At 36.5% G+C, this 24,214-nt stretch overlaps 1 protein-coding gene across 1 annotated transcript in view; it reads right to left on the bottom strand.

Annotated features, from left to right (window-relative positions):
- Kntc1 (kinetochore associated 1) overlaps positions 1-24,214 on the bottom strand; it is a 79,518-nt gene that overhangs the window by 53,697 nt on the left and 1,607 nt on the right. The window contains 21 exon segments of the mRNA XM_047562543.1: positions 1,263-1,324; positions 2,205-2,258; positions 3,785-3,874; positions 3,966-4,091; positions 8,958-9,026; positions 9,028-9,034; positions 9,128-9,193; positions 9,300-9,343; positions 11,168-11,266; positions 11,792-11,823; positions 11,826-11,845; positions 12,174-12,289; positions 13,168-13,220; positions 13,498-13,591; positions 15,408-15,518; positions 15,938-15,972; positions 16,784-16,861; positions 17,411-17,489; positions 17,810-17,925; positions 19,883-20,003; positions 23,064-23,226. Of these exon segments, the coding sequence (XP_047418499.1) occupies positions 1,263-1,324; positions 2,205-2,258; positions 3,785-3,874; positions 3,966-4,091; positions 8,958-9,026; positions 9,028-9,034; positions 9,128-9,193; positions 9,300-9,343; positions 11,168-11,266; positions 11,792-11,823; positions 11,826-11,845; positions 12,174-12,289; positions 13,168-13,220; positions 13,498-13,591; positions 15,408-15,518; positions 15,938-15,972; positions 16,784-16,861; positions 17,411-17,489; positions 17,810-17,925; positions 19,883-20,003; positions 23,064-23,192 (1,601 nt within the window). The 5' untranslated portion in view covers positions 23,193-23,226.

Here is a 24,214-nt window from a genome sequence, read left to right as displayed (position 1 = left end):
AAAAACTTCCAGGTCAGTGGCAGAATGCTTGCCTATCATTTGCAAGGCCCTAGATTTGATCCCTAGCACTGCAAAACAGTAAATAAATAAATAAATCTGATCTTTTTTTTTTGTAAAACGTATCAGTAACAAAAAGAGAAAGTTGGGTACAGTGGCCCACACCTGTAATCCCAGCTACTCTGGAGGTCAAGGAAGGAGGATTGCAAGTTCAAGGACAACCTGGGTGCCCCTGGGTTCAATCCCTAGTACAAAAAAGAAAAAAATACCCAAGTACGTAAAATATGAAATGCTCTTATAGGAATCAATTTTTTTTTTTTTTTTTTTTTTGCAGTACTGGGGATTGAACTCAGGGCCTTGTGCTTGAGAGGCAAGCACTCTACCAGCTGAGCTATCTCCCCAGCCCAGGAATCAATTTTAAAAAACAAAAAACCCAAAAGCAACAGGAACCAAATAAATAAATAAATAAATAAAGGAATATTTAGTTCAGACAAAATTAAAAATCAAGCTGGTGCAGTGGGTACATGCGTGAAATCTCAGTAACTTGGGAGGTTGAGGCAGGAGGATCGCAAGTTCAAAGCCAGTCTCAGCAATATAATGAGACCCTAGGTAATTTAGTGAGACCCTTTCTCAAAAAATAAAAATGGCTGGGGATATGGCTCAGTGGTAAAGTGTCCCCGGGTTCAAAATTCAGTACAAAAAAAAAAAATCAAAACCAAAGCAAAGCAACGACTATTTTTGCAATATGTTTTCACAAATCAGATTCATAAAATTAAATTTTATGACAAAGTCTTGGTGAATGAGAAAATGGGCATCACCTCCCCATGTGAATACTTCTGGAGGACAAATTTAGAAGCACATACATTTGCTTTAGCAATTCCATTTCCAAAAACGGAATCCATATATACACTCATATGTGCAGCAAGAATATCATTATTTACAAATACCAGATACACTTCCCTTAAAGATAAAACTATTTATCAGGGTAAATTAACAATTAAGGGAGTGAACTGTTAGAAGATATTGTAAGAAAATGACAAAGAGAAAAGGTGTAAAGATTTCTATTAAAGAAATGACAGCAAGATTTTTAAGCTATTTTTTTTTTTTTTTTTTTTTTTGCTAGAAAGACAATATTTTCCATCATGTGAATATCCTGGCTTCCCCCTCACGAGTTAACACAAATTCATCCAAAAAATACTATATTTTCATGACATTCCAACTTTATAATCAATTTATAATATATAAATTAAAATTGGGATACATACCTGAATTTTTCTGGTCCAAATGCTCCATAAAAAGTAGTCAACTTTGCCTGAGCCCTTAGTACCTAAACAAAAACAAAAACAAAAAACAACAACAACAACAAAAACTTGATAATCTGAATGAATGTACTGAAAGAAAAACTATCTGGGTTCAATCCCTAATACCACCAAGAAAAAAAAAAAAAAGGAATAAAATTAAAAATTAGGGTACTTCTAGTGTACAAGTAGTATATGCAGCCTCATTTTATCCCAACATTACAAGTCCTTTCCTATCAACACTACTGCCTTTATATAACACATACATAAAATAGAATGATGAAAATATTGTCAATCACATTTGATTACAAAGGCCTATGTGCATTAATTATAGTGCCCTTCAAAATCAGTTTCCCCTATGATTTATATATTCTTCCATAAGGTAAAACTTGGCTGGATTATACTGAGCATTTACATTGAGACTCTAGGTACAAGCACCCATGTATTTTGGTACCACCATAATCATTATTACAGTTTATATTTATTTTACTCTTTAGCAGATAGCAGGTACTATGCAAAACAGTTTATAGAAACTATTTCCATTGACCTCAAAAGGACCCTATAAAACAAAAACTATTTATGGTACCATTTTGCAGATAAGGAAGCCAAGGGCTTTGTTTTTGAGGTACCAGGGATTGATCCCCGGCACTCTTTTCACTGGGCTACATCCCCAGTGCATTTTTTATTTTGAGACAGGGTCTCACTGAGTTGCCCAGGCTGACGGAGTTGTAATCCTCCTGCTATCGCCTCTTGAATAGCTGGAATTACAGGTGTGCCCCACCATGCCCAAGCAAAGACGAGGTACTAAAATGATAACTTGCTCATAAAGAAACACAAAACTATTTTGAAAGGAAAACCATTGTGACAGCACATTCATCCCCAACTAATGTATCAATCTAACGTAATTACCTCTACCAAGTCATCAGAATAGGCAGGAACAAGTTTATCTTCTTTCTTCAAAAGCTGAGAATGAAAAATAAGAAACAGAACATCTACTATAATAGGTATTTCATAAAAGAGGATGGATTTTCTGTGAACTGATAAAATATCTTTGAAAACAAATTGCATTTAAGTCTGAACAATAAACAATGAAGAAATGACTTTGTAATAAAAACAATGCATTACATGGGGAACATCCCAGAAGATTTTGCCCATGTGTTACACTTTCATTTTAAGAGTACATCAGCCAGAATTACACTATACGCATAGGTCACTGAGGGGAACAATTTACTACCAAAATGGCATTATTTGAAATAGCAAAAAAAAAAAAAAAAAAAAAAAAGTTAAAAATGTCTATAAGAGAAAAAGAATCTATTCAAAATTATTTATTTTTGTATAAGACAAACTAACATGCACAAACATTATAAAACTTACTCCCTACTTCATACTAGTTAGAATGGCCAGTATTAATAAAAAATTAAAAATTAAAAAAAAAAAAACAGAAACAGAGCATAATGAGTACTGGCAAAAGCGTACAGGAAACGTATCCCCTGCATGCTGTCAGTGGGAATGTAAACTGGTGCAGCCACGGTGGAAGACAATATGGCATTCCTCAAAACCAAAAGGAGAATCGGCATGTGGTTCCAGCAACTGAACTTCTAGGTACATGCTCAAAAGAATTCAAAGTAGGGACTTGAACAGTGATTTGTAAAACTGTATTTATAGCAGTTATTCCCAACAGCAAAAATGTGAAAGAAACCCAAATGTCCACCAATGAGTGAACAATGCAAAATATGCTCTGTTCATATATAGTGAAGTATTATTTGGCAATAAAAAAAATACAGCATTGGCCCATGCTTCAACATGAATGAACCCAGAAAACATTATGCTAAGTGAAAGAAGCTGAACAATAATGAGACTTAGCGTATGATTCCATTTATTTGAAATGTCCAGAATAGGCACAACTAATAGAGACAGGAAGTTTGCCTGGGTTGGGAGTTGAGAAAAACTAGGAGTGAAAGTAATAAATATAGGTTTCTTTCTGGGACAATAAAAAGTTCTAAAATGATAATGGTGAGCAGGGCACAGTGGTGCACATCTGTAATCCTAGTGACTGTGGAGGATAAGGCACAGGGACTGCAAGTTCTGAGGCCAGCCTATGCAATTTAGTGAGACTTTCTCAAAGTAAAAAATAAAAAAAGGCTGGGGATAGGGGATGTAGTTCAGTGGTAAAGCACCCCTGGGTTCACTCAATGGGTAAGTTTTCCTAGGTTCAATAATTCCCCAATACCCCCACCCCACCCCCCCAAAAAAACTGTGATGACAGATACACAATTCGGTGACTACACTAAATCCACCTAATTTTAATTGGGTGAAACTGTATAATATACAAATGATATCAATGAAGTTATAATAAAATTTTTTAAAAATATTACACAAAGAGATAAAATTGAAACACAAAAAAATATATATGAATATGAGGTGGTGGAAGAAAAATAAAGAGGAAGGAATGAAGGAAGAAAGGAATTCAGACATACAAACCAACTTACCCTGGCTTTGGCATAATTGAGCATTTCCTGGGTGGTTTCATAGGTTATCCACTGGGCCTTCAGGCAGTAATTCACTACAAACTCATCATCCTATTTCACAAATAGGAAGGCATAGTGAGGCAACCTAATGTTGATCAACACATCAATATGAATACTCTGGGAAGTAGCTGGGCAAACATACCTGGATTTTATGTAGAGTTTCTTTAGCTTCATCTACAAGTTGCTGCCATTTAGTCTGCTCACTGGTATCCTCAGGACTTAAAGCTAGTGTCTCCAATATATCATTTGATTTTACCTTGTAAACAAGCTGTAATGTAAACATGCCACAGCAAGTTGACTTGAAGTACAACAAATGTCTGAGGAAGACATTCTCACAGCCAGCTGTGAGAGGTCAACTTATGAATCCTCATGTGGGTCGGGAATGAAGCTTAAAGAAAGTAATACTCTGGGTTGGGGTTGGGGCTCAGTGGTAAAGCGCTGGCCTGGGATGTGTGAGGCACTGGGTTCCATCCTCAGCACCACATAAAAACATAAAGAATAGAATAAATAAGGGTATTGTGTCCATCTACAACTAAAAATATTTTTAAAAAGAAAGTAACACAGATATCTGAAAGGAATTATGGAAACCATTTTTATTGAGTCTCAACTATGTCAGGCAGCATACAAAAAGCTTAATATGAGCTAAGATATGCAAGCAACCCAACTGTCCATCAACAGGTAAATAGATGAAGAAAATGTGGCACCTATACACCATGAAATATCATTCAGCCTTAGAAGAGATGGAAATCCTGTCATCTGCAAAAATAAGGATGAATGTGGAGGACGCTCTGGTAAGTGAAATGAGACAGACACAAAAGACAATGCATGACCTCATATGTATGTAGATCTCACATGTACGCATGACCTCACATGTACACAGGATCTCACATGTACAGAATCTCACGTGTACGCACGACCTCATATGTATGTACGATCTCACATGTATGCACGATCTCACATGCACACAGGATCTCACAAGTACGCAGGACCTCACCTGTACGCAGGACCTCACATGTATGCAGATCTCACGTGTACGCAGGACCTCACATGTACACAGGACCTCACATGTACGCAAGACCTCACATGTATGCAGATCTCATGTGTACGCAGGACCTCACATGTACACAGGACCTCACATGTACGCAGGACCTCACATGTACGCAGGACCTCACATGTATGCAGGATCTCACATGTACGCAGATCTCATAAGCATGTGGACTCTAAACCACGGAACTCGGGTAGGAGAGTACAATGGTGGTTACCAGAGGCCATGGGTAGTGGGTAGATAAAGGGAAGATGTTGACCACAGTGTACAAATTTTCAATTAGAGAGAAGAATAATTTTAGACATTTACTGAGCATATTAGTGACTATAGTTAATAACAATGTATTGTAGATTTCCAAATTGCTAACCAGACTTTTTGCTTGTGGGGCTGGGGATTTGAATCCAGAGGTGCTCTTAGTACTAAGTTACACTCTAGCCTTTTTTTGTATTTCATTTTGAGACAGGGTCTCCTTAAGTTGCCCCAGTGGCTTTGAACTTGAGAATCCCCTACCTCGGTCTCCTGAGCAGCTGGGATAACAGGTATACACTGCCATACCTAGCAAAGAATAGATTTTAAATGTTCTCATAACCCCCAAAAATGGTAAGTATGTGAGGTGACAGGAATATTAACTTGCTTGATTTAACTACTGCAAAATATAAACATATATCAAAAGATCACACTGTACTCTATAGGTATGTATAATGATTATTGGTCAATTGAAAGAATTTAATATAAATTATCTCAATTCTCATAAAAACCTAAGAAGTAAAAGCATTTACACCTCATCGAACTCTATGGATGTAAGTGTTAACACTTTTATAAACAAACATCAAAGACTCAAGAAAGGTCCAGTAATGGATGTAAATTTATGCAAACCAAAAGCAATGCAGCTGGGGTTTTTTTGTTTGTTTTGTTTTTAAGAGGGCTTAGCTACCTTCCCAGGCTGGTCTCTAACTCCTGCCTCAGCAGCCTGAATCACTGGAATAACAAGCATGCTCACCATACTCAGCTTATGGCTGGGTTGTTTTTTTTTTTAAGTAGTCAATGGATCTTTATTTTACTTATTTATGAGTGCTGAAAATCAAATCCAGTGCCTTACACACACTAGGAAAGCACTCTACCACTGAGCCACAATCCCTTGCCCTTAAAGCTGGTTTTTAAAAGGCAATCACACAATTGTGTTTTATGTACAGTCTTTTAAGTCTATAAAAGATTCTTTAGTGTCTAGAGTTAGGAACACCTGCTAAGGTAGGAGGAGAATCACAAGTTGGAGGCCAGTCTGGGCAACTTGGTAAAACCCTGTCTCAAAACAAAAAATAAAATGGGCTAGGGTAGAGTTCAGTGGCAGAGCACCCATGGGCTTAATCCCCAATACCACAAAAATAAAAGAGAGAGGAAAAAAAAAAGACAGAACTAAAATTTCAGATTCCTTTTCCTACGCACAGAAGACCAACTTTGACACGTGTTCTCGGTTCTGAACGCTAAAGACAATAACAGAGAGAGGTCTCTACTTGCCTCGCTTCTTTCATGGGTTCTCTGACTTTTAGCTCCATTCACTATTTTTAAAAATTAAGTTATGAAATCTCTCAGATATTCAAAAAAATAACAACAAATGCTCATATACTCATCATCCTTAAGAAATAAGACATAGTCCTAAAGCTGGGGTTGTAGCTCAGTGGTAGAGCGCATGCCCAGCACGTGTGAGGCACTAGGTTCGATCCTCGGCACCACACAAAATAAACAAATAAATAAATAAGTTATAAAATTTAAAAAAAAGGAATGACATATTCCCAACATAGTTAAGACCCCTCTTCTTAATATATCATCCTCTTTTCTCCAACCAGAAGTACCAATTATTTTGGTTTTACATCTGCTACTCATTTCTTTATCCCTTCAATCATAAACCTCTCTAGGGGTTGGGGAGATAGCTCAGTCGGTAGAGTGCTTGCCTTGTAAGCACAAGGCCCTGGGTTTGATTCCCCAGCACCCAAAAAAAAAAAAAATAAATAAATAAATAAATAAATAAACCTCTCTAAACAATAAACAGAAGTATTCAAAATGTCTTAAAACCTTATGTTTCATTGTTCTTATTTATGAGACAGGGTCTTGCTAAGTTGCTGAGTCTAGCCTTGAACTTGCAATCCTCCTGCCTCAGGCTCCCAAATTGCTGGGATTACAGATGTGCAGCACCATGCCTGAAAATTTTGTATTTTTAAAACAAACAGCACATAGTTGCTCAGTACCCTTATGAGAAAGACTAATTCCCCCACCCCATACCACAGATTTAACCCAGGGGCACTTAACTAAGCCACATCCTCAGTCCTTTTTATTTTTTGAGACAGGGTCTCACTAAGTTGCTTAGGGCCTCAATAAGTTGCTGAGGCTGGCTTTGAACTTGTGGTCCTCCTGCCTTAGCCTCCTGAGTTGCTGGGATTATAGGCATGTACCATCATGCCCAGCTTAAATATTAATCAACTACAATTGGGTGATCTCCTCCATTCCTTCTTTTTTTTTTACTTGTTCTTTTTAGTCATATGTGACAGTACAGCGTATTTTGACATATCACATATACATGGAGTATAACTCCCCATTCTTGTGGTTGTACATGATGTGGAGTTACATTGGTCGTGTAGTTATATATGTACACGGGAAAGTTATATATGATTCATTCTACTGTCTTTCCTATGCCCATCCCCCTTCCCTTCCCTTCAATTCCCTTTGTCCAATGGACTTTAATTCTTCCCTCCCCACCACCCTATTATGTGTTAGTATCCATGTATCAGAGAGAATACTTGGCCTTTGGTTTTTTTTGAGATGGGCTTACTTCATTTAATGTGATAGTCCCAGTTCCACCCAGTTATTGGCAAATGCCATAATTTCATTCTTCTTTATGGCTGAATAATATTCCATTGTGTATATGTACCACTCCTCCATTCCTTCTTAAGAAACAAAATTTTCAAGGAATTCAGCCACTTCCTCATTGCCAAATCCACCAGCCATCTTTCAGCGTTGATACTCAGGTCTTCTCTGTAGTATCTGGCAATAGCTTATCACTCCCCACTAAGCTGAAAATTTTCCCCTTTGGCTTCTATAATTGTACATTCTTGCAGTTTCCCTCCTTTACTGAGTCCCAAATGAAAAGACAGTCCTTTTTTTCTCTACCTCCACATGTCAAAATCTCATTCTTGATCTTTTTACTCCACATGTTCTCAAGATTGCTGAGCTACTCTGGTGTTCCCTGCCTCAGTCAGTCCAGGTCACTACCAGTTTCCTACTGGACAGCCCTACCTACCAGATCCCTTACATTCAATGTTTACAGAGCAGAACTTTTATCTTGAACCCACGACCTGCTCTCCCATGTATAGTTCTCATTTTAGATAACGGCACCACCATGCAATAATGTGTCCTCTGAGCCAGAGTCCCACTAGTGAAACTTGAGTCCTCTGTCCCTCCTGACCTGTGATCACTACATCATGCTGATTCTGCTGCCTCTCTTAGTCACTTGTCTCTACCTCTCCTTTCCCCTCACTCTTTCTCCCTCTGTCTCATACGTCTTAACTTCATGGGACTGGTTCAGCTCTCTCATGGGAAGTTCCTTAGTTTCCCAATTGATACTTGAGCTGTTTGGTTTACTCTTTTCCAAATCATTATCCCTTTCTCCCAAATGTTAACCTGTTAAACAGAGACGCTCTTCTGTTTAACATGCTCAGGAGCTCCCCATCACCAGTCCCTCCAGCTCTGGCCCATGCTTATGCATCACCACCTCCTTTTGTTCCCTTCTTGGGTGACCTACACTCCAGTTCTGATTCCCAGGTGTTCCTGGAAGCAAACTAAGCCTCACTTTCTGCCTTCATGCCATTCTTACCACTATAATCCCCTTCCCCTCCCTGGATGATCTGACATCCATGACATGGTGTCTTTCTCACCCATTATGGATCACTCTTCCTGGTGACTCCTACTCTACCAGTCATGCCTTTAGTACAGGCCTGATGATATGGAACTCCAACACCTTACATGTCTGTGTCTCCAAAGCCTCTAGAGTACCAGGAAAGGCCCTTTCAATGAAGGAATGAATATAGGCACGATTACCTCCACATCTAGTCCAAACTGGATAGCAAAGCTCTCAGCTTCAGCAAATCTGTGTTTGTGAAGTAAACGGACTCAACCTGGTATGTTGAAAAGAAATTTCATTCAGAGTTTATTAATGAAGGAATTTAAGCTTCTGGTTAAAGGGTAGAACTTAAAAGAAAAGAAGTTACCTGCTTTCTGGTAGAGCTTCTGTGAGATACCTGAGCAACTAAAGAGAGGTGGCATCCTCAGACAGCCTGAAAAAGATCATGCTGTAAGCACCCTGCTTCTCTAGGGTTAATGAGCAAATTTTAACTTACTTGTTACTTAACAACTTCTTGGATAAAACAAAACATGACCTACTTTGGATCATTTTTGTCAATTCCTTCCAGAAGATATATGGTGTCCTACAAAAACAAAAACTTGATTAAAATTCAAAGATAGAAATGCTAGAATAACAACTGGTTAAGAAACATCCAATTTCCCATAGTCTCAAAATAACACCTCGCACATTACTTATGAATTATAAATGGGAAAATGTATCTTTACAAATGGAAAAATCTGGCAGAAATGTCCTAGTTGAGAAATCAAATTTAACAAAACAGATACAGAACAAGTGGGAATGAGGCACTTACTGTAATGTGGGTAGGACCCAGAATTTCCTAGTAGTACTTGTGTTAAAAGAGCTCAGCATGGATCTAACCATGATGAAACAATCAGACAAATCCACACAGAGGGTCATTCAACAAAAGCAGATGCTGGAACTCTTCAAAAATGGAAATATTCTAAATGGGACAACCCATGACCATGACAACTAAATTCAATAAATGATCCTTGATTAGATCTTGGATTTAAAAAATAATAATGGCTTTAAAGTAATTGACACAATTGGTTAATCTGGATTTGGAAGGTATATTTTATAACAGTATTGGATCAATGTTAAGTTTTCAGATTATAGGAACTATACTGTAGGAGAATGACCTTATTCTTACTTATTTATTTAATTTTGGGGGGGGGTACTGGGGATTGAACACAGGGGTGATTCATCAATAAGCAATATCCATTGCTCCTTTTATTTTTTATTTTGAGAGAGGGTCTCGCTAAGTTGTTTAGGGCCTGGCTAAGTGTTGAGGTTGGCCTTGAACTTGCAATCCTCCTACCATAGCATTTGTAGTTGCAGAAATTATAGACATGTACCACCGTGCCCAGCAGAATAACTTTATTCTTAAAATATACTTGCTAAAGCATTTAGAAGTGAGAAGACAGAAAGTCCATAAGTAATTTCTAAATTGTTTAGAAAAATATTGTGTGTATGTGTGCATATAAAAAGAAACAGAACAAGAAGGGTGAGGTGGTACATGCCTATATTTGGGTATGCTCTAGGTATCTGGAAGGCTGAGGCAGGAGGTTTGCCAAGTTCCAGATCAATCTGAGCAACTTAAAGACACCCTGTCACAAAATAAAAAAATTAAAAGGGCTAGGGATGTAGGGAAGTGATAAAGTGTTTGCCTAGCATACCTGAGGCCCAGGGTTTGATCTATATCGTTTTAAAAAAAGAAAGAGTGAGAAATGAAACAAATATGGTAAAACGTTTTTTTCAAGATCACAATTTAAAAAAATACATCACACCATATAATTATATACAATTAAGTTAATCAAAATATTTAATGTCTTTTTTAGTTATAGATGGACATGATGCCTTTACTTTATTTATTTATTTTTATGTGGTGCTCAGACTTGAACCCAGTGCCTCACACATGACAGGCGAGTGCTCTACCACTAAGCCACAACCCCAGTCCTAATCAAAGCATTTTAAGTAATATTTAAGGAAATGGAAATGCTAATACCTTGATTTGATTGTCACATGCTTTAGACATGTATTGAATCATCATACTGCAACCCATGAATTTGTACAATTAAAAAATAAAAACACCAGTCCCCTCCTAAAATTATCATCTCTGTTACTGATAAAGAAACAATATATTGAATAAGCAGATGACTGATGTTTATTTGATTAATTTTATTTTCTTTCTCTTCTTTCTTTTCTTCTTTTTTTTAATATGAAGACAAATCTGGTCAGAAAGTATATCTGAGGAGCTGTGTTAACAATAAATACAGTTACAGACTTGAGATCTATTCAGGTATTCCACTAGGATTCAGATATTGAGGGTTAGTTACTCTTAAGTTTTTAAAAAATTAGTAAAAGTCATTTAAAATATGTACAAACTTACTGTGCTAATTCCTGTTTGAACCAGAGAAGAAATACTAGACACTTCCAAAGAATATAATATTTCCATTGTAGGTAATGAATAAACCATAAGGTTTCTCATCTAAGAGAAATAGAAAAGTAACTAATTGAGTGGGTCATTATAAAACTACATGCACAAAAGAGCATCTGACAATCTAGATCAAGCACTCCACACCTGGTATAAAGCTAAATGCAAAAAATTCCTTCACAAGTAAACTTGTTATTGTATTATTTAAATGTTACACATAAATTATGTTTTATTCCATCTTTCACATCTGTGGAATAAAAATCCAGATACCTAAATCTATTCCACAACTTGTATTTAAGGTGAATGTGATCCTTTGGCATCAGAACTTGTAAGATTCACTCTAATAAACACTTAGGGACGATCTGATTTCTAAAAAACTATTTTTAAAAAGTGGAGCTAAGATTTATATCACTTTTTTTTAAATGGAAAAAAGGAGTTCTGTAGGATTATTTCTGATTTTGAAGTGTCTGTGTGTACTAAGAGCTAATACATTGTGAGCATTGCTTAACATCTATTTTTGTATTTGCAAATACATTTCTAACACATAATAAGACAAGCATGAAGTAAAATTTCCAGTACCTTTTTATCAGTTGCAGTTGTGAGAGTTACTATTTGAGATTTGTAATCCCTTGCCTAAAAGAGAGGAAAAAAAGCTACATGTAAATCAAACATGCTTTGCTAATTGCTAGATGTGTTACAACTTCTTGAATAGAAGTTGTAAGGGATTTACAGAGAAGACCTCCGATTCTATTTCTCCACATTTATAGTCTAACTGACAATCTGTTTCTAACACAATTACTGGAGGTTCCTATTGCCTATTTGTTTCCAATGGAATACCAACAACAAGTTGGTCCTGCCTCTGTCAGACAACCACAGTATAATTTAGAACACTGGTTTAAAAAAAATCAGATAAGAAATCTGGTGCTAAGAGAAGGAAAATTACTAGCCAGTCATAACATACCAGGTGACTGATGAAGGAGAATCTGCTTCTGTAGTGAGGAGAAACTCCTCTATGTGAAGGGAGGGCCAGTTCCATATGGGAGTGAGAGTATAGACATCCCACAAACTCAGCACATTCTGAAAGAGAGACATTCCACTCACGTTTTAATTTTTTAAATTATTTTTTAGTTGTATATAGACACATAACTTTATTTTATCTATTTGTTTTATGTGGTGCTGAGCATCAAGCCCAGTGCCTCAAACATGCAAGCGAGTGCTCCACCACTGAGCCACAACCCCAGCCTTCACACCTTTCCTTTTATGTTTGTGCAGTGCTGGGGATTGAACCCAGGGCCACGTGCATTCAAGGTAAGCACTCTACCAACTGAGCTATATCTCCAACCCCCTCACATGTCTTTTTTAATGACTGATTATAAATTACACTTCAGGACATTTACACACACACGCGCACACCCACACATGTTGAAATTAAGTATAGTATGCAAGATAGTAATCACTCCAACTAAAGTCCTTGTCTTGGTAAGTTTGACAACATTTGTACTGGTTTCTTGTTGTTGTTGTGGTGGTGGTGGTGGTGGTGCTGGGGATTGAACCCAGGAGTACTCTACAACTGAGTTACATCCCCAGCCCTTATTTATTTTTATTTCATTAACTAATTTATTTATTTATTGTACTGGAGATTGAACCCAAGGACATTCCAACCAATACCTTTTTAAAATTATTATTTTTTATTTTAAGACAGAATCTCGTTAAGTGGCCCAGGCTGGCCTTGGACTTGCAATCTTCCTGCCTCAGTACCCTGAGTAGGAGGAATGTGGGGCATGTGCCACCACACCTAGCTAACCTTTTCTATTGTTTAGAGAATCAGGACTAAAGTACATAGTGTTTATTTTACATGCTTCAAGGTCCTGGGTTCAATCCCCAGCATTACAAAAATGAACACACAAAAAACAGTATGAAATGCAAATACTTAAGTAGATACATAAGACACATACCTCGGTGTCAAGAATGAAAAGCAGATTGTCTATCAGTTGGAACTTCTTTGCACCTACAAAAGAAAAAGCAAGATGTCTAAGAATTTATTTCAGTGTTACAAAGAGTCATATTAAAATTGGAAAACTAACACACTCAGGATAGCAAAATCTCCCAAAAGGAAGAGTAACAATGGCAACGTGTCAAGAATGGTCATGTATGGACAATCAGCAAACTAATCTGGCTTGCTTCAAAGAGTGGAATGTTCAAAGGCCCATTGACCAGCCTAAGAATAACAAGAAAACTAGAACTCACTGAAAACTGCCAGAAATACTTTCATTGATTAATTTTACCTTTAATAATCTCTGCATCAATATGATTCTTAACTGTCATTCCTTTCTTGGAAGAATCTGGTTCCCATTTTGAGAATGCACAATTACCGATTCCCTAGAAAAGCAAATATAGTACATCAATTGCAAATTTGGTCCTAAGACCTGAACCTTCCTCAAAATAGAAACATGCAAATTGTGTACATTACTAATTTCAAAATATATTTACAGATTTAAAGTCCAATCAGTTTTTGCCTCCCAGTTCCTCTCAGTTTTAGGAGAGAATAGAAAAAACAGTGAGTTATTAATATTGTTTATCACATGAATATTTAATAAGGAGTAAGTACATTCAGGCAGTTCACCCTAAAGACAGAGTGAACTTTCTAAGACTTTTCTAGCATTACAATGTAAATACTGTCTTTGCTAAATATTTTTATTAAAATAACCACTAGTAGTCGAGTGCAATGACAGAAGCCTGTTACTGCAGTGACTCAGGAGGCTGATGCAGAAGGATCAAAAGTTCAAGACCAGCCTCAGCAACTTAGCAAAACTTGTCTCAAAAATAAAAATAAGGGCTGGGGATATAGCTCAGTGGTAAGGATCCCCCGCCATAAATAAATAAAATAAAATAATCATAAATATTTTTGGAAAATTTTTATAAATATTAAATTATTTAGAAACTGTGCACTATATATATGCACTATATATGCATGATGTGAAAATAAAACTAATTGCTCTTTTTAAAAAATTAACCTGTATTTTATTTATTTGTCTTTAAGTGGTACCAAGGATTGAATCCAGGACCTCACCCATGCTAGTCAAGCGCTTTACCACTGAGCCTACAACCCCAGACCCAACTGCTTCTTAATGTATGACATAAATGGGGCAATAAAAAGGTCGCTGTAAATGCTGTAATTGTAATGAATTTCTGCCTACTCCTTGAATTAGCTGCTTTTTCACCCAAATTCTGAGAAATTATAACCAGTTATTAGAAGTGACATATAAATAATGAATTGTTACTTTCCATACAAAACATAAGACAACAGATTGGCTGGGGGTGTAGCTCAGTGGTAGAGCACTGGCCTCGCATGTATCCTGGGTTCAATCCCCAGTAGAGAAAAAAAAAAGAAAACAACTACAAAACATGAGACATGACACAGTAATATCATCTTCTGAGCTGTCTTCCAACCACCCTCAGAAAGGGAACTGTGCTCCTCTATGTACTTTTTTGTCCAGTTTCCCCCTTTACTAACGAAAGGTATTTGCCAGGAGGTTGGCTACACAAGATGAAGAATAAGGTAGGATCACCTTCAAGATAAGAACTAGGAATTCAGATTCTCTTGGACCACTAATACAGAGGTTCTTAAAAGGCTTATTTCAAGATTCCAGGGAATTGTGAACCAGGATGGGAAAAAATTTACATCTTTATTTTCTCAAATCGCCATTTGAAATGTAGTATTTCATTCACTTATACATGTAGGCAAAAAACAAAATAAAATGGATCCATAAAACCTTTACTTTGTTACCAATAGTAAATATACATTCCAATAGTCTATGGCCACCATAATCTTTAAAGTATCCACGTGCAAACAGTATTTCAGATAACTGCATTAATATGATTATTTTTAAATCTATGATTTCGATTTCACAAAACAAAGTCACAGGTACTGCTGTAACTGGAATTTTTTGGTTTTGTTTTTTGTTGTTTCTGCCTATATTCAGAATTCAAAGAAATGCTAAAATTTCAGGGACAGACTAGTGAAAATAAAGATGCACTATTTTTCCAAGAGAGAAATTTAAGTTTATTGAGTTAATTTTACTAACTTAATTTTTAAAAATCCCTGTTTGTGATACATGTCACAAATTAACTTATAATTTAACTAAAAAGAGAACACTTCAGGCACCATAAAACAAAATTTTATAAAAAGAATTACCCCAATTATCACAGGAGTTTCACTTGCTAAATCTCCAGTCACAAGATTGAGACAACCAAGAGCATGATAATTTTCAGTAGAAATAAAACTGGATTTGATTTGTCCTTGTAACTGAAAAAAAAAAAAAAAAAGTTGGTATGTTACATGTACTTTTTTCTTTATGCTCCACAAAAATCAATTTAAATCAATCAGATATAAATGTGTTTTTTAACAGAAATGATATTAAAATGTCACATCAAGCTAGGCATGCTTGCACACACGTGCAATTCAAGCTACTTGGAAGGCTGAGATAAGAGGATTGCAAATTTGAGGCCTACACTGGCAAATGAGAGAGATCCTAGCTCGAAATAAAAAAATAAAAAGGGCTAGGGAAGTAACTCAGTGGTAAAGTGCCCTGGGTTCAATCTCCAGTGTGGAGAGTAAAGGTGGCAGTCACAGCAATTCCTAAAATAGCAATTATACACAGAAATGCTGTCTGTATTTATATTCAATGTAAGTTTAAAGAGGACAATATGGTTCTGTATTCTTACCTTTTTGGCTGTATCCAAATCTGCATTCTCAATTGCTGCATTAAAAAAGAAAGCAGGCTAAACTTGTGGTATCAATCTATAGAATAATTCAAGTAATCCCTTTTGTGTCAAAAGTCGTAAGTTAGCACTAACTTTTCAGTATCATCCTTGATCAGTGGTATAAATTGTGAGAACGTAGTGTATTTAGGGTACCAGCCACACCGACTGAACGTCCCCATGGTGCCTCTCTGCCCCACCCACGCCCTTCCCATGTTTCTTCCTACCAAGAAGGTCTCCCTGCTCCAGTGTGACGTCTTGATCACTTCTTACTCTCCTTTAGAATAGCTCTTTTACTTATCTAGCTCCTTCACTAAACCTCAGAACTATGGATCTTAAGCCTTGTGATACATGCAGGACTTAACACAGGCCTAGCACATAGAAAAAGTTTTAAAATATTTGTTGAATATATGCTCTGAACCAATTCTTCAGTCTTCCCTTGCTTAAAGGGACTATGTCCATACCAATCACTGAATATGTTATAGATTACTGCTCTACCCTACCAACACTTACAGTCATTTCCATTTTCTAGGTTCATTCATTTCAACAAAAGCATTTATTTTTGTGCTAGTGTGTATCTTTTCTCCCCAACTAAGTTGTAAACTTCTTGAAGGTTATAATCAAATTATATTTCTTCAGATTCTATGGCAGCTAAAATAGAGGAAAGTTTAAGTGTACTCTGAATATTTCAAAGCATACTTAATATAAATGAAATTAAAATAAAACATTCTTAAAGAGAATATTTGAAAATTTACCTGGAAAACTAATAAATATTGCTGCAAATTAATAAGAAAATAATGTATCACATACCTTGCTGAATTTTTACAAGCTGAAGGTTTGTAACATAAAAAAATCCACTGTTTGTAAGAAGCAACATATAATAGGTACCTATTAAAACAAAATCAAAATCAGTTTCTCTAAAGTCATATGGATACAAATTTAAACCAGTCTCTGGAACTAATTTAAAAATGTCAATTTACTCATTTAAATTTTAATCAAATAATACAGTAGTAACATTACAGATAAAGCTTATTTGCAAAAGTTGGTAAGTTATTCATAAAAAATGTTAAACTTCTTTGAATCTTTTATTTGAAAACTAAACATCAGGTTCCAGAAAAGAGTCAGATAAACCAGAATAAATTATACTCCAGTTAACCTTTATTGAAATCAAACTATAATATGCTGAAACCCACAAAAACATTTTTTAAAAAGTCTCCTTGTAAAAATGAGTAGAAAACATTATGTTTAGGAAAAGCATATATTTAATCCTCTGAAAAGTGCTAAGAAAAAAAATTGCTTCTTATTAACTGCATCAAAAGAAACCTTAATGCAGTATAGGTAGCATACAATGAATTTAAACTATTTGTTAAACATGAGTGTGAATTTTTTATTGGATATTCAACAAAAGCCATGCAAAATAAATTCAAGAACACTTACCTTCATTTGAACCATCTTTCTCAATAACAAGATTCTGATAAGTACGTCGATGTTCATCATTAGCTTTCTCAACAAAAGCCTAATTACAAATGAATTTCAATAATAAGATTAAAACCAGAAAAGTGAAATGAGGGATTATATTCTCTAAGCCCTGGAGTATCAATAATCATTACTAATAATTCTGCCTATGTTCCAGACACATCAGTTTTAAAACGGAAAACTACTTTGAACAAGCATAATAAAAAAATTCAAGCTTAATTTTTCAATTCAGTATTTACTTTGTTTCTAAAGTGAGACTTAAATTTAATGTAAAATTTTTTTTTTCATTTAAAACACAACTTAATGGTGGGCTAGAGCTTTAGCTATCTGAAAGATGACTTAAACTTTAGGCAATCTTACGTTAGTGAGCAATGTTTGCTCTGATGTCACATGAATAAGATGTACGTTGCCGCTTCTCTCCCCAACCAAAAGAAACGCTCCTCCTTGACACAGGCCAACTACATCCACTTCAGTATCTGCAAATTTTCAAATCAAAGTTTTATTATAAACTGCCTTGAAAAATGCTTATTGTCAATATGAAAAAGAATTACAAATTTTGTCTCTAGAAAGTCAATGATTTAGGCTGTTTCTAATTCAAAAAAGTTGAGATGAAAGTAAAACAAGAAAACACTACTAATTTTTATTTGGTCAATAAATATTTATGGAGCACTTATTATGTGCTAAGCATTGTTCTGAGTCTTTTGTGTACATCTGAGAATAACAAGTTCCCGCCATTAAGGACTTCAAATTCAGTACTAATGGAGCACGTATTTTGTGCTAAGCACTTCTTATGAGCACAAATTCGGTACACTCATACATTGCTGGTGGTACTACAGATTGGTGCAACCACTTTGGAAAGCAGTACAGAGATTCCTCAGAAAACCTGGAATGGAATCACTGTTTGACCCATCTATACCCTCCTTAGTTTATACCAAAAGGACTTAAAATCAGATACTACAGTGACACAGAAACATCAATGTTTATAACAGCTCAATTCACAATGGCTAAATTATGGAACCATCCTAGATGCCCTTCAACAGATGAATGGATAAATAAAATGTGATAAATATACACCATGGAATATTACTCAACCTTAAAGAAGAATGAAATTATGGCCTTAGCAGGTAAATGGATGGACCTAGAGAATATCATGCTAAGTGAAATAAGCCAATCCCAAAAAACCAAAGATCAAATATTTTCTCTGATAAATGGATGCTATTCCATATGGGAGTGGGTAGGGAAGAATGAAGGAACTTTAGATTATGCAGAGGGGAGGGAGGAGAGGTGTGAAGTGGTGGTGATGGGAAGGACAGCACAATGAGACAGACATTATTACTCTGTATCATGATGATTACACTACTGGTGTGACTCAGCACCACATACCGTCAGGGGGATGAGAAGTTATGCTCCATTTGTGTACAATGTGTCAAAATGCATTCTACTGTCATGGATAACCAATTAGAATTTAAAATTTTTAAAAAGGAGCTCAAATTCTCACACAGAAATAGGTGAAAAAACAACATAATAAGCAAATTATAAGATTCATGAGAAGGAGATAAGTGTTCTGGAAAAGAGAAAAAGGAGAGCAGAGTAAGAAAAGAGCTTGGAAGAACTATGCATTTTGCATTATTAAACAAATCACTCAGGAAGATTTGAGGGAGGGAGGAAGTTAGCCAAAGGGATAAAGAATTCCAGACAGTGGGCATGGCTGGTCAAGGGTCACCAGGTGGGGGCTGGCCTGTGTCTACGCAACAGCAGGAAGACCAAGGTGACTGGTAAGGGAACAGAGGAGAAGAGTGAGAGATAAAAGCAACAGCATGTAACTGGCTTATTAACTAAAATTATTCGGCAGCAAATATCCTCACACAAATGTATTAAAGGTTACACAGTCCACTAAATTGCTGGTGACATTGTGAATCTTGTGTTCTGATCAAGGTAGATATGTTAAGATTCCATGAATATGGGATTCTTGCCTCTATGCTACAATCAAGATTACATTCTCAAATACATGCCTTCAGATTCCCTTTTGGTGGTCTAAGTTCTTAAGCAAATACTCCAAGCATCACCTTTCTTGCAAAAATTTCTACACTTGAAAGAAAAAGCTTTAGTAATATTTCACTAATTTCAACACAATCATTGATTTGCCCCTTAATTTATTCCTAAATTCATGTTTATAGGGGGATGCGGATACATGCCTATAATCCCAGCTACTCAGGAAGCTAAGGCAGGAGGATCGCAAGTTCCAGGCTAGCCTCAGCAGGATAGAATACTAAAATATAAGAAGGGATGGGGAAGTAGCTCAGTGGTAGACAATCCCTGTGTTCAATCCTCAGTACCATTCCCCCCAACACAAAAATAGCCCCCTTAAAAAGGCAGCCTATGAGAAATTGTAGCAAAGTATATTTGACTTCCAATGTATTTCATTAGACTTACCAAATATAAGATGCAACTGAAGTGATCTATGAACACTGTCAAGCAGTATCACGGACTGGTCTGCTACAATTATAAACCCATCACTTAAGCTGCATGCTTGTATCTTTGGATTCAAAGAGATCTGCGGGAGGAGAAGCATGGCCAAAATTAAACCATTTTCATACAAGTTTCATAATACTTGTCAATAGTATCCTCATGGCCCCAAAGACCCAACTTTGAAACTTAACCAAACAGTTCATCTGCCCACCTAACAAGTTGTTATGGTTTAGTTAAGAGGTATCTCCTAAAAGTGCCTGTTAATGCAGGAATTTTCAGAAGTAAAATGACTGGATTATGAGAGCAGTAACTACTCTATACTAGCTTGAATGGAATCACTAGGTGGTAACTGGAGGCAGGGTTAGAAGGTGAGTCAGTGGGGTGTTCCCTGGAAGGGTGCATCTTCCCTTTGGCTCTTTCCCCACTCTCCCTCTGTTTCCTGACCCCACCATGAGGAACTCAGTTTTCCCTCTGCCGTCCCTTCTACCATGACGTGCTGTCTCACCTTGGGCCCAAGCAATGGAGTCAGTCATCTATGAACTGAGAAATCTGATACTATGAGCCAAAATAAACTTTTCCTCTTCTAAGTTGTTCCTTCCGGGTACAACAATGGTCACAGCAATGCAGAAGCTAACTAAGACATTAGTCACCAAGTTCTTCCTTGTATGGTGTTTTTTAAACTCATTCAGGGTCCTAAGTAAGGAAATAGTCCTGGAGGGTTAAGGAAAAGTAAGGGATTCCCCCATATAAGTCCTCATTTTGTAAGAGTAGATCATACTGTAGGAGCCAGGCATTAACATAAATGAATAAATCAAGACAGGCATAAAGTTTCAGTTTCATAGCTAAGCATGGGGGTTTGGGGGCAGGGACTGGTCAAGGGTAAAATGGTAGCTATCTGCCCCTAGAGAAAGAATCTACATAAAGCTGAATTTGCTGAACACCACCAGCCCTGGAAATTCCTGAAGAAATGCCAAACTGACTTGCCCACACCTTCCAACTTAACCAGAAGAGCTGATCTTTATGTGAAACATACTGATTTTTAAATACTGGCAGCTAAGTCAACATCTTAAAAAACACTATGCAAGCCAAATCTCAGTCTTCAGTTTCAGCTTCTGTTGATTAGAGCTTCCCACGAAAATCTATCTAGAAGGAATTGGACAGATTCATGGTTGAGAAAGCTCAGTTGCTTACTAGCTGCATGCTTGTGAGCAAATATGTCAACTGCCCCCCTGTGAAACAGGAGTAAAAATAACCAATACCTATAATGCTCACTTGTAGGGAGGTTAAATGAATGATTCATGTTAAGGGCTACAGGAGTCTTGCACATAGCATATCTTAATAAATGTCAACTGCTCTTATTTGTTCCTGACAAGAGAAACAATCACTTTATCCTATGCCAGTTTCAAGGGTCACTTTCTCCAGGAATAATTCTTGAAATTTCCACCATATTCAGATCCCTCTCCTATTCCTTCAACCAATGAAAGTTATACCAAAGCATTGCAATGAAGTAACTGTGCTCTGTCTCTAGGGATCTGCCCACATTGTCCTCTCTGCTTGGATTATTCGTCCCTTCTTCCTGAGGCCCAAGTCAAGTGTAGTCAGGTCAAGAGCACTTTATGAGATCCTCCTTAAGCTGCCGGAACCACAATGAGGTCTCCATCACCTGAATTCCTACCCCATTTACCCCATTTACTGTCAGTACTATTCACTCATCACTTAGCATACACTGACTTGGAACAGTTTAAATATCTTTTTTTCACTGTTTTTGTTTTGTTTAAAATTTTTTTTTTTTACAGCTAAACACGTTCTATTGCTTGTGTTCGCCTGCCTAACTTTAAGGTAAGTTCTTAAATAAAAGGATAATGTATCCAAGTGCCTAGCATAAGCTCAACACACATACATTCATTTTTCAATAGAAACCCTCAGAAGTCATGAGAGGCCTGGGCCATTTCTAGTTGTTAAGCCTCCTAGTAATATCAACAACTAATGAAATGCCATTTCTCACGACAGAATATGTGGTCTAGCTTAAATTTTTGCCTTTTAACAAATAAATAATTTAATGGCAAAAAATGCAATTTATTTGTACTACTCATAAGATAATTAATATTATACATGATGTGATCCGTGGTCAGCTAACAACAGACTAGTCCAACAAAAGGATGTAAGTTTAAAGCTGCATGAAGACTGACTTCTGGTGGGATGTGGTGGTACCTACAATCCCAGAGACTCAGGAGGCTCAGGGGGGAGGATTGTGAGTTTGAGGCCTGCTTGGACAATACAGGAAAAACCCCATCTCAAAAAAATATAATAGTAATAACTTCTGGTTTATTTTTGGGGTAGTGGGGAATGAACCCAAGGTCTTAGGCTGCTACGCAATTACATCTACCAATGAGCTATATTCCCCAGCCCAATTTGTTTTTTAAATCCTGTCAGTCAGTTTCGTTGCATACATTTAGAACCTCATTTGAAAAATGTCAAAAGGCTACATTTTAGGCCCTTTTAAATAAGATCCCCAGAGGATGCCCTGTCTTCCATGCTCTAGGAGACATACTTTGTCTCTATTAGTTGGTCTCTTCTTCCTTCCTTTTAATCCTTTTTCTTATTGAGAGGATTAAATAATAGCATTGATATACTAAGGGAAGTAGAGGGACCGTGGGTTCTACAACTGTGACAGGAGGTCAGTTATACTTTATGAGAAATCTTTGTTCACCAATGTCACTGTATCATCAGAAACAAAGACTAGGCTGGGGGTGCAGCTCAGTGGTAGAGAGTTTACCTAGTATGTCTTAGGCTTAGGGTTCAATCCCCAACACCCACCTACCACACCACCACCCAAAAAAAGAAAAAAAAAATATTGAAAAGAGAAATCTGAATTTAAAAAGAAAGTAACAGTAACAGGAAACTGGGTATGGTGGCACACACCTGTAATCTCAGCCATTCCAGAGGCTGAGGCAGGAAGATCACAAGTTCAAGGACCATGTCAAAAACTTAGATGCTATCTCAATACTTAACTAAATAAATAACAAGGACTAGGGATGTAGCTCAGGGATAAATGGCCTCTGGGTTCAATCCCTAAATTCCTAGTACCAAAAAAATAAATAAATAAAACAAGTGGTCAGTGAAACAGTCATTGTCAAAATCTTACCTTTTCAGAGGAGATCTTTGCAAGCAAATTTACTTGATACAAAGCAGTTCCATTTTCACTTCTTGACCCTACACTTAGGTATCCACTTCCTGTATCATCACTTGTTAGCAGCTCAATATCATTCCACATGATTCTGAGACTGAGTCAGGAAGCACTGTCTTTCCTGTGACAACACATAAAATTACAAATCAAATTATCTTGTTGCATAGAATCCAGGTCCCTGGGAAGTGAAAAGCCTTACTCAAAAAACAGAAGACAAAACCTACTGACAACACATAAAAACTTTGGACATTTGGACCAATAAGATAAATAGAAATAGATTATGATTATCAGCAGAGAACATCATATTGGTTTATATGCACAAATCAATAATTCTTATCTTACCAATGCAATCTAAAACTATTAATACTTTGTGTGATAACAGCTTGAAATTATACCAAATTTTCACTTGAAATAAACCTTTAATCACTATAGCAACAAAGAGTGCAGGTTCTAAAGTCAGACTATCTACGATATCACAGGATGGAAAGAGTCCAGATGAACTTTTTAAAAATGTCCATTAAGGTTTCCACAATATTGCTATACAGTTTAAAAAAAAAAAAAAAGTGATAGGAAGAAGAGAAAAAAATATATATTGGCTTTTTGATTGTACCAAAGAGTACATTTGAAACCTTAGGGGAGTCACTTTACCATCTCATTAGCAAAGATTTATATAATTCATATTATCTGTGGTCTGAATGGGAACAGAATATTAAGATGAAAAAGTCCCCACATCAAAACTGGTGGGGAAGAACCAGATAATCAGAATTTTTTGATAAGTACTCTTAGAAGTATGTTTTAAAATCTACAGGATGGGTGAGGGATACAGATCCATGGTTAGAGCTCTTGATTACCATATATAAACCGCACATTTGAGCATCAGCACCATAAATATTAAATGAAATCTACAGAAGTACAATCCAAGAAAGGAACAATCTTTAAGTTGATGCTTTTTAACAATGGCTGGCTGGTTGTTCATGGACAAGTACCTTATCTTCCTTTTCCCCAATTCTCTAAACTACAAAATAGAAATGTATTGGTTGTCTTTTGAGTATTAAATATTCACAGAACAAGGCTTGGTTCATGGCAAACACTCAATTTTAAGTGTTCGT

This window comes from Sciurus carolinensis, chromosome 8, assembly GCF_902686445.1.
Source record: "Sciurus carolinensis chromosome 8, mSciCar1.2, whole genome shotgun sequence".
NCBI classification, from domain to species: domain Eukaryota; kingdom Metazoa; phylum Chordata; class Mammalia; order Rodentia; family Sciuridae; genus Sciurus; species Sciurus carolinensis.
Note: the sequence above shows the minus strand (reverse complement) of the source record. Positions and strands in the feature narration are given on the sequence as shown.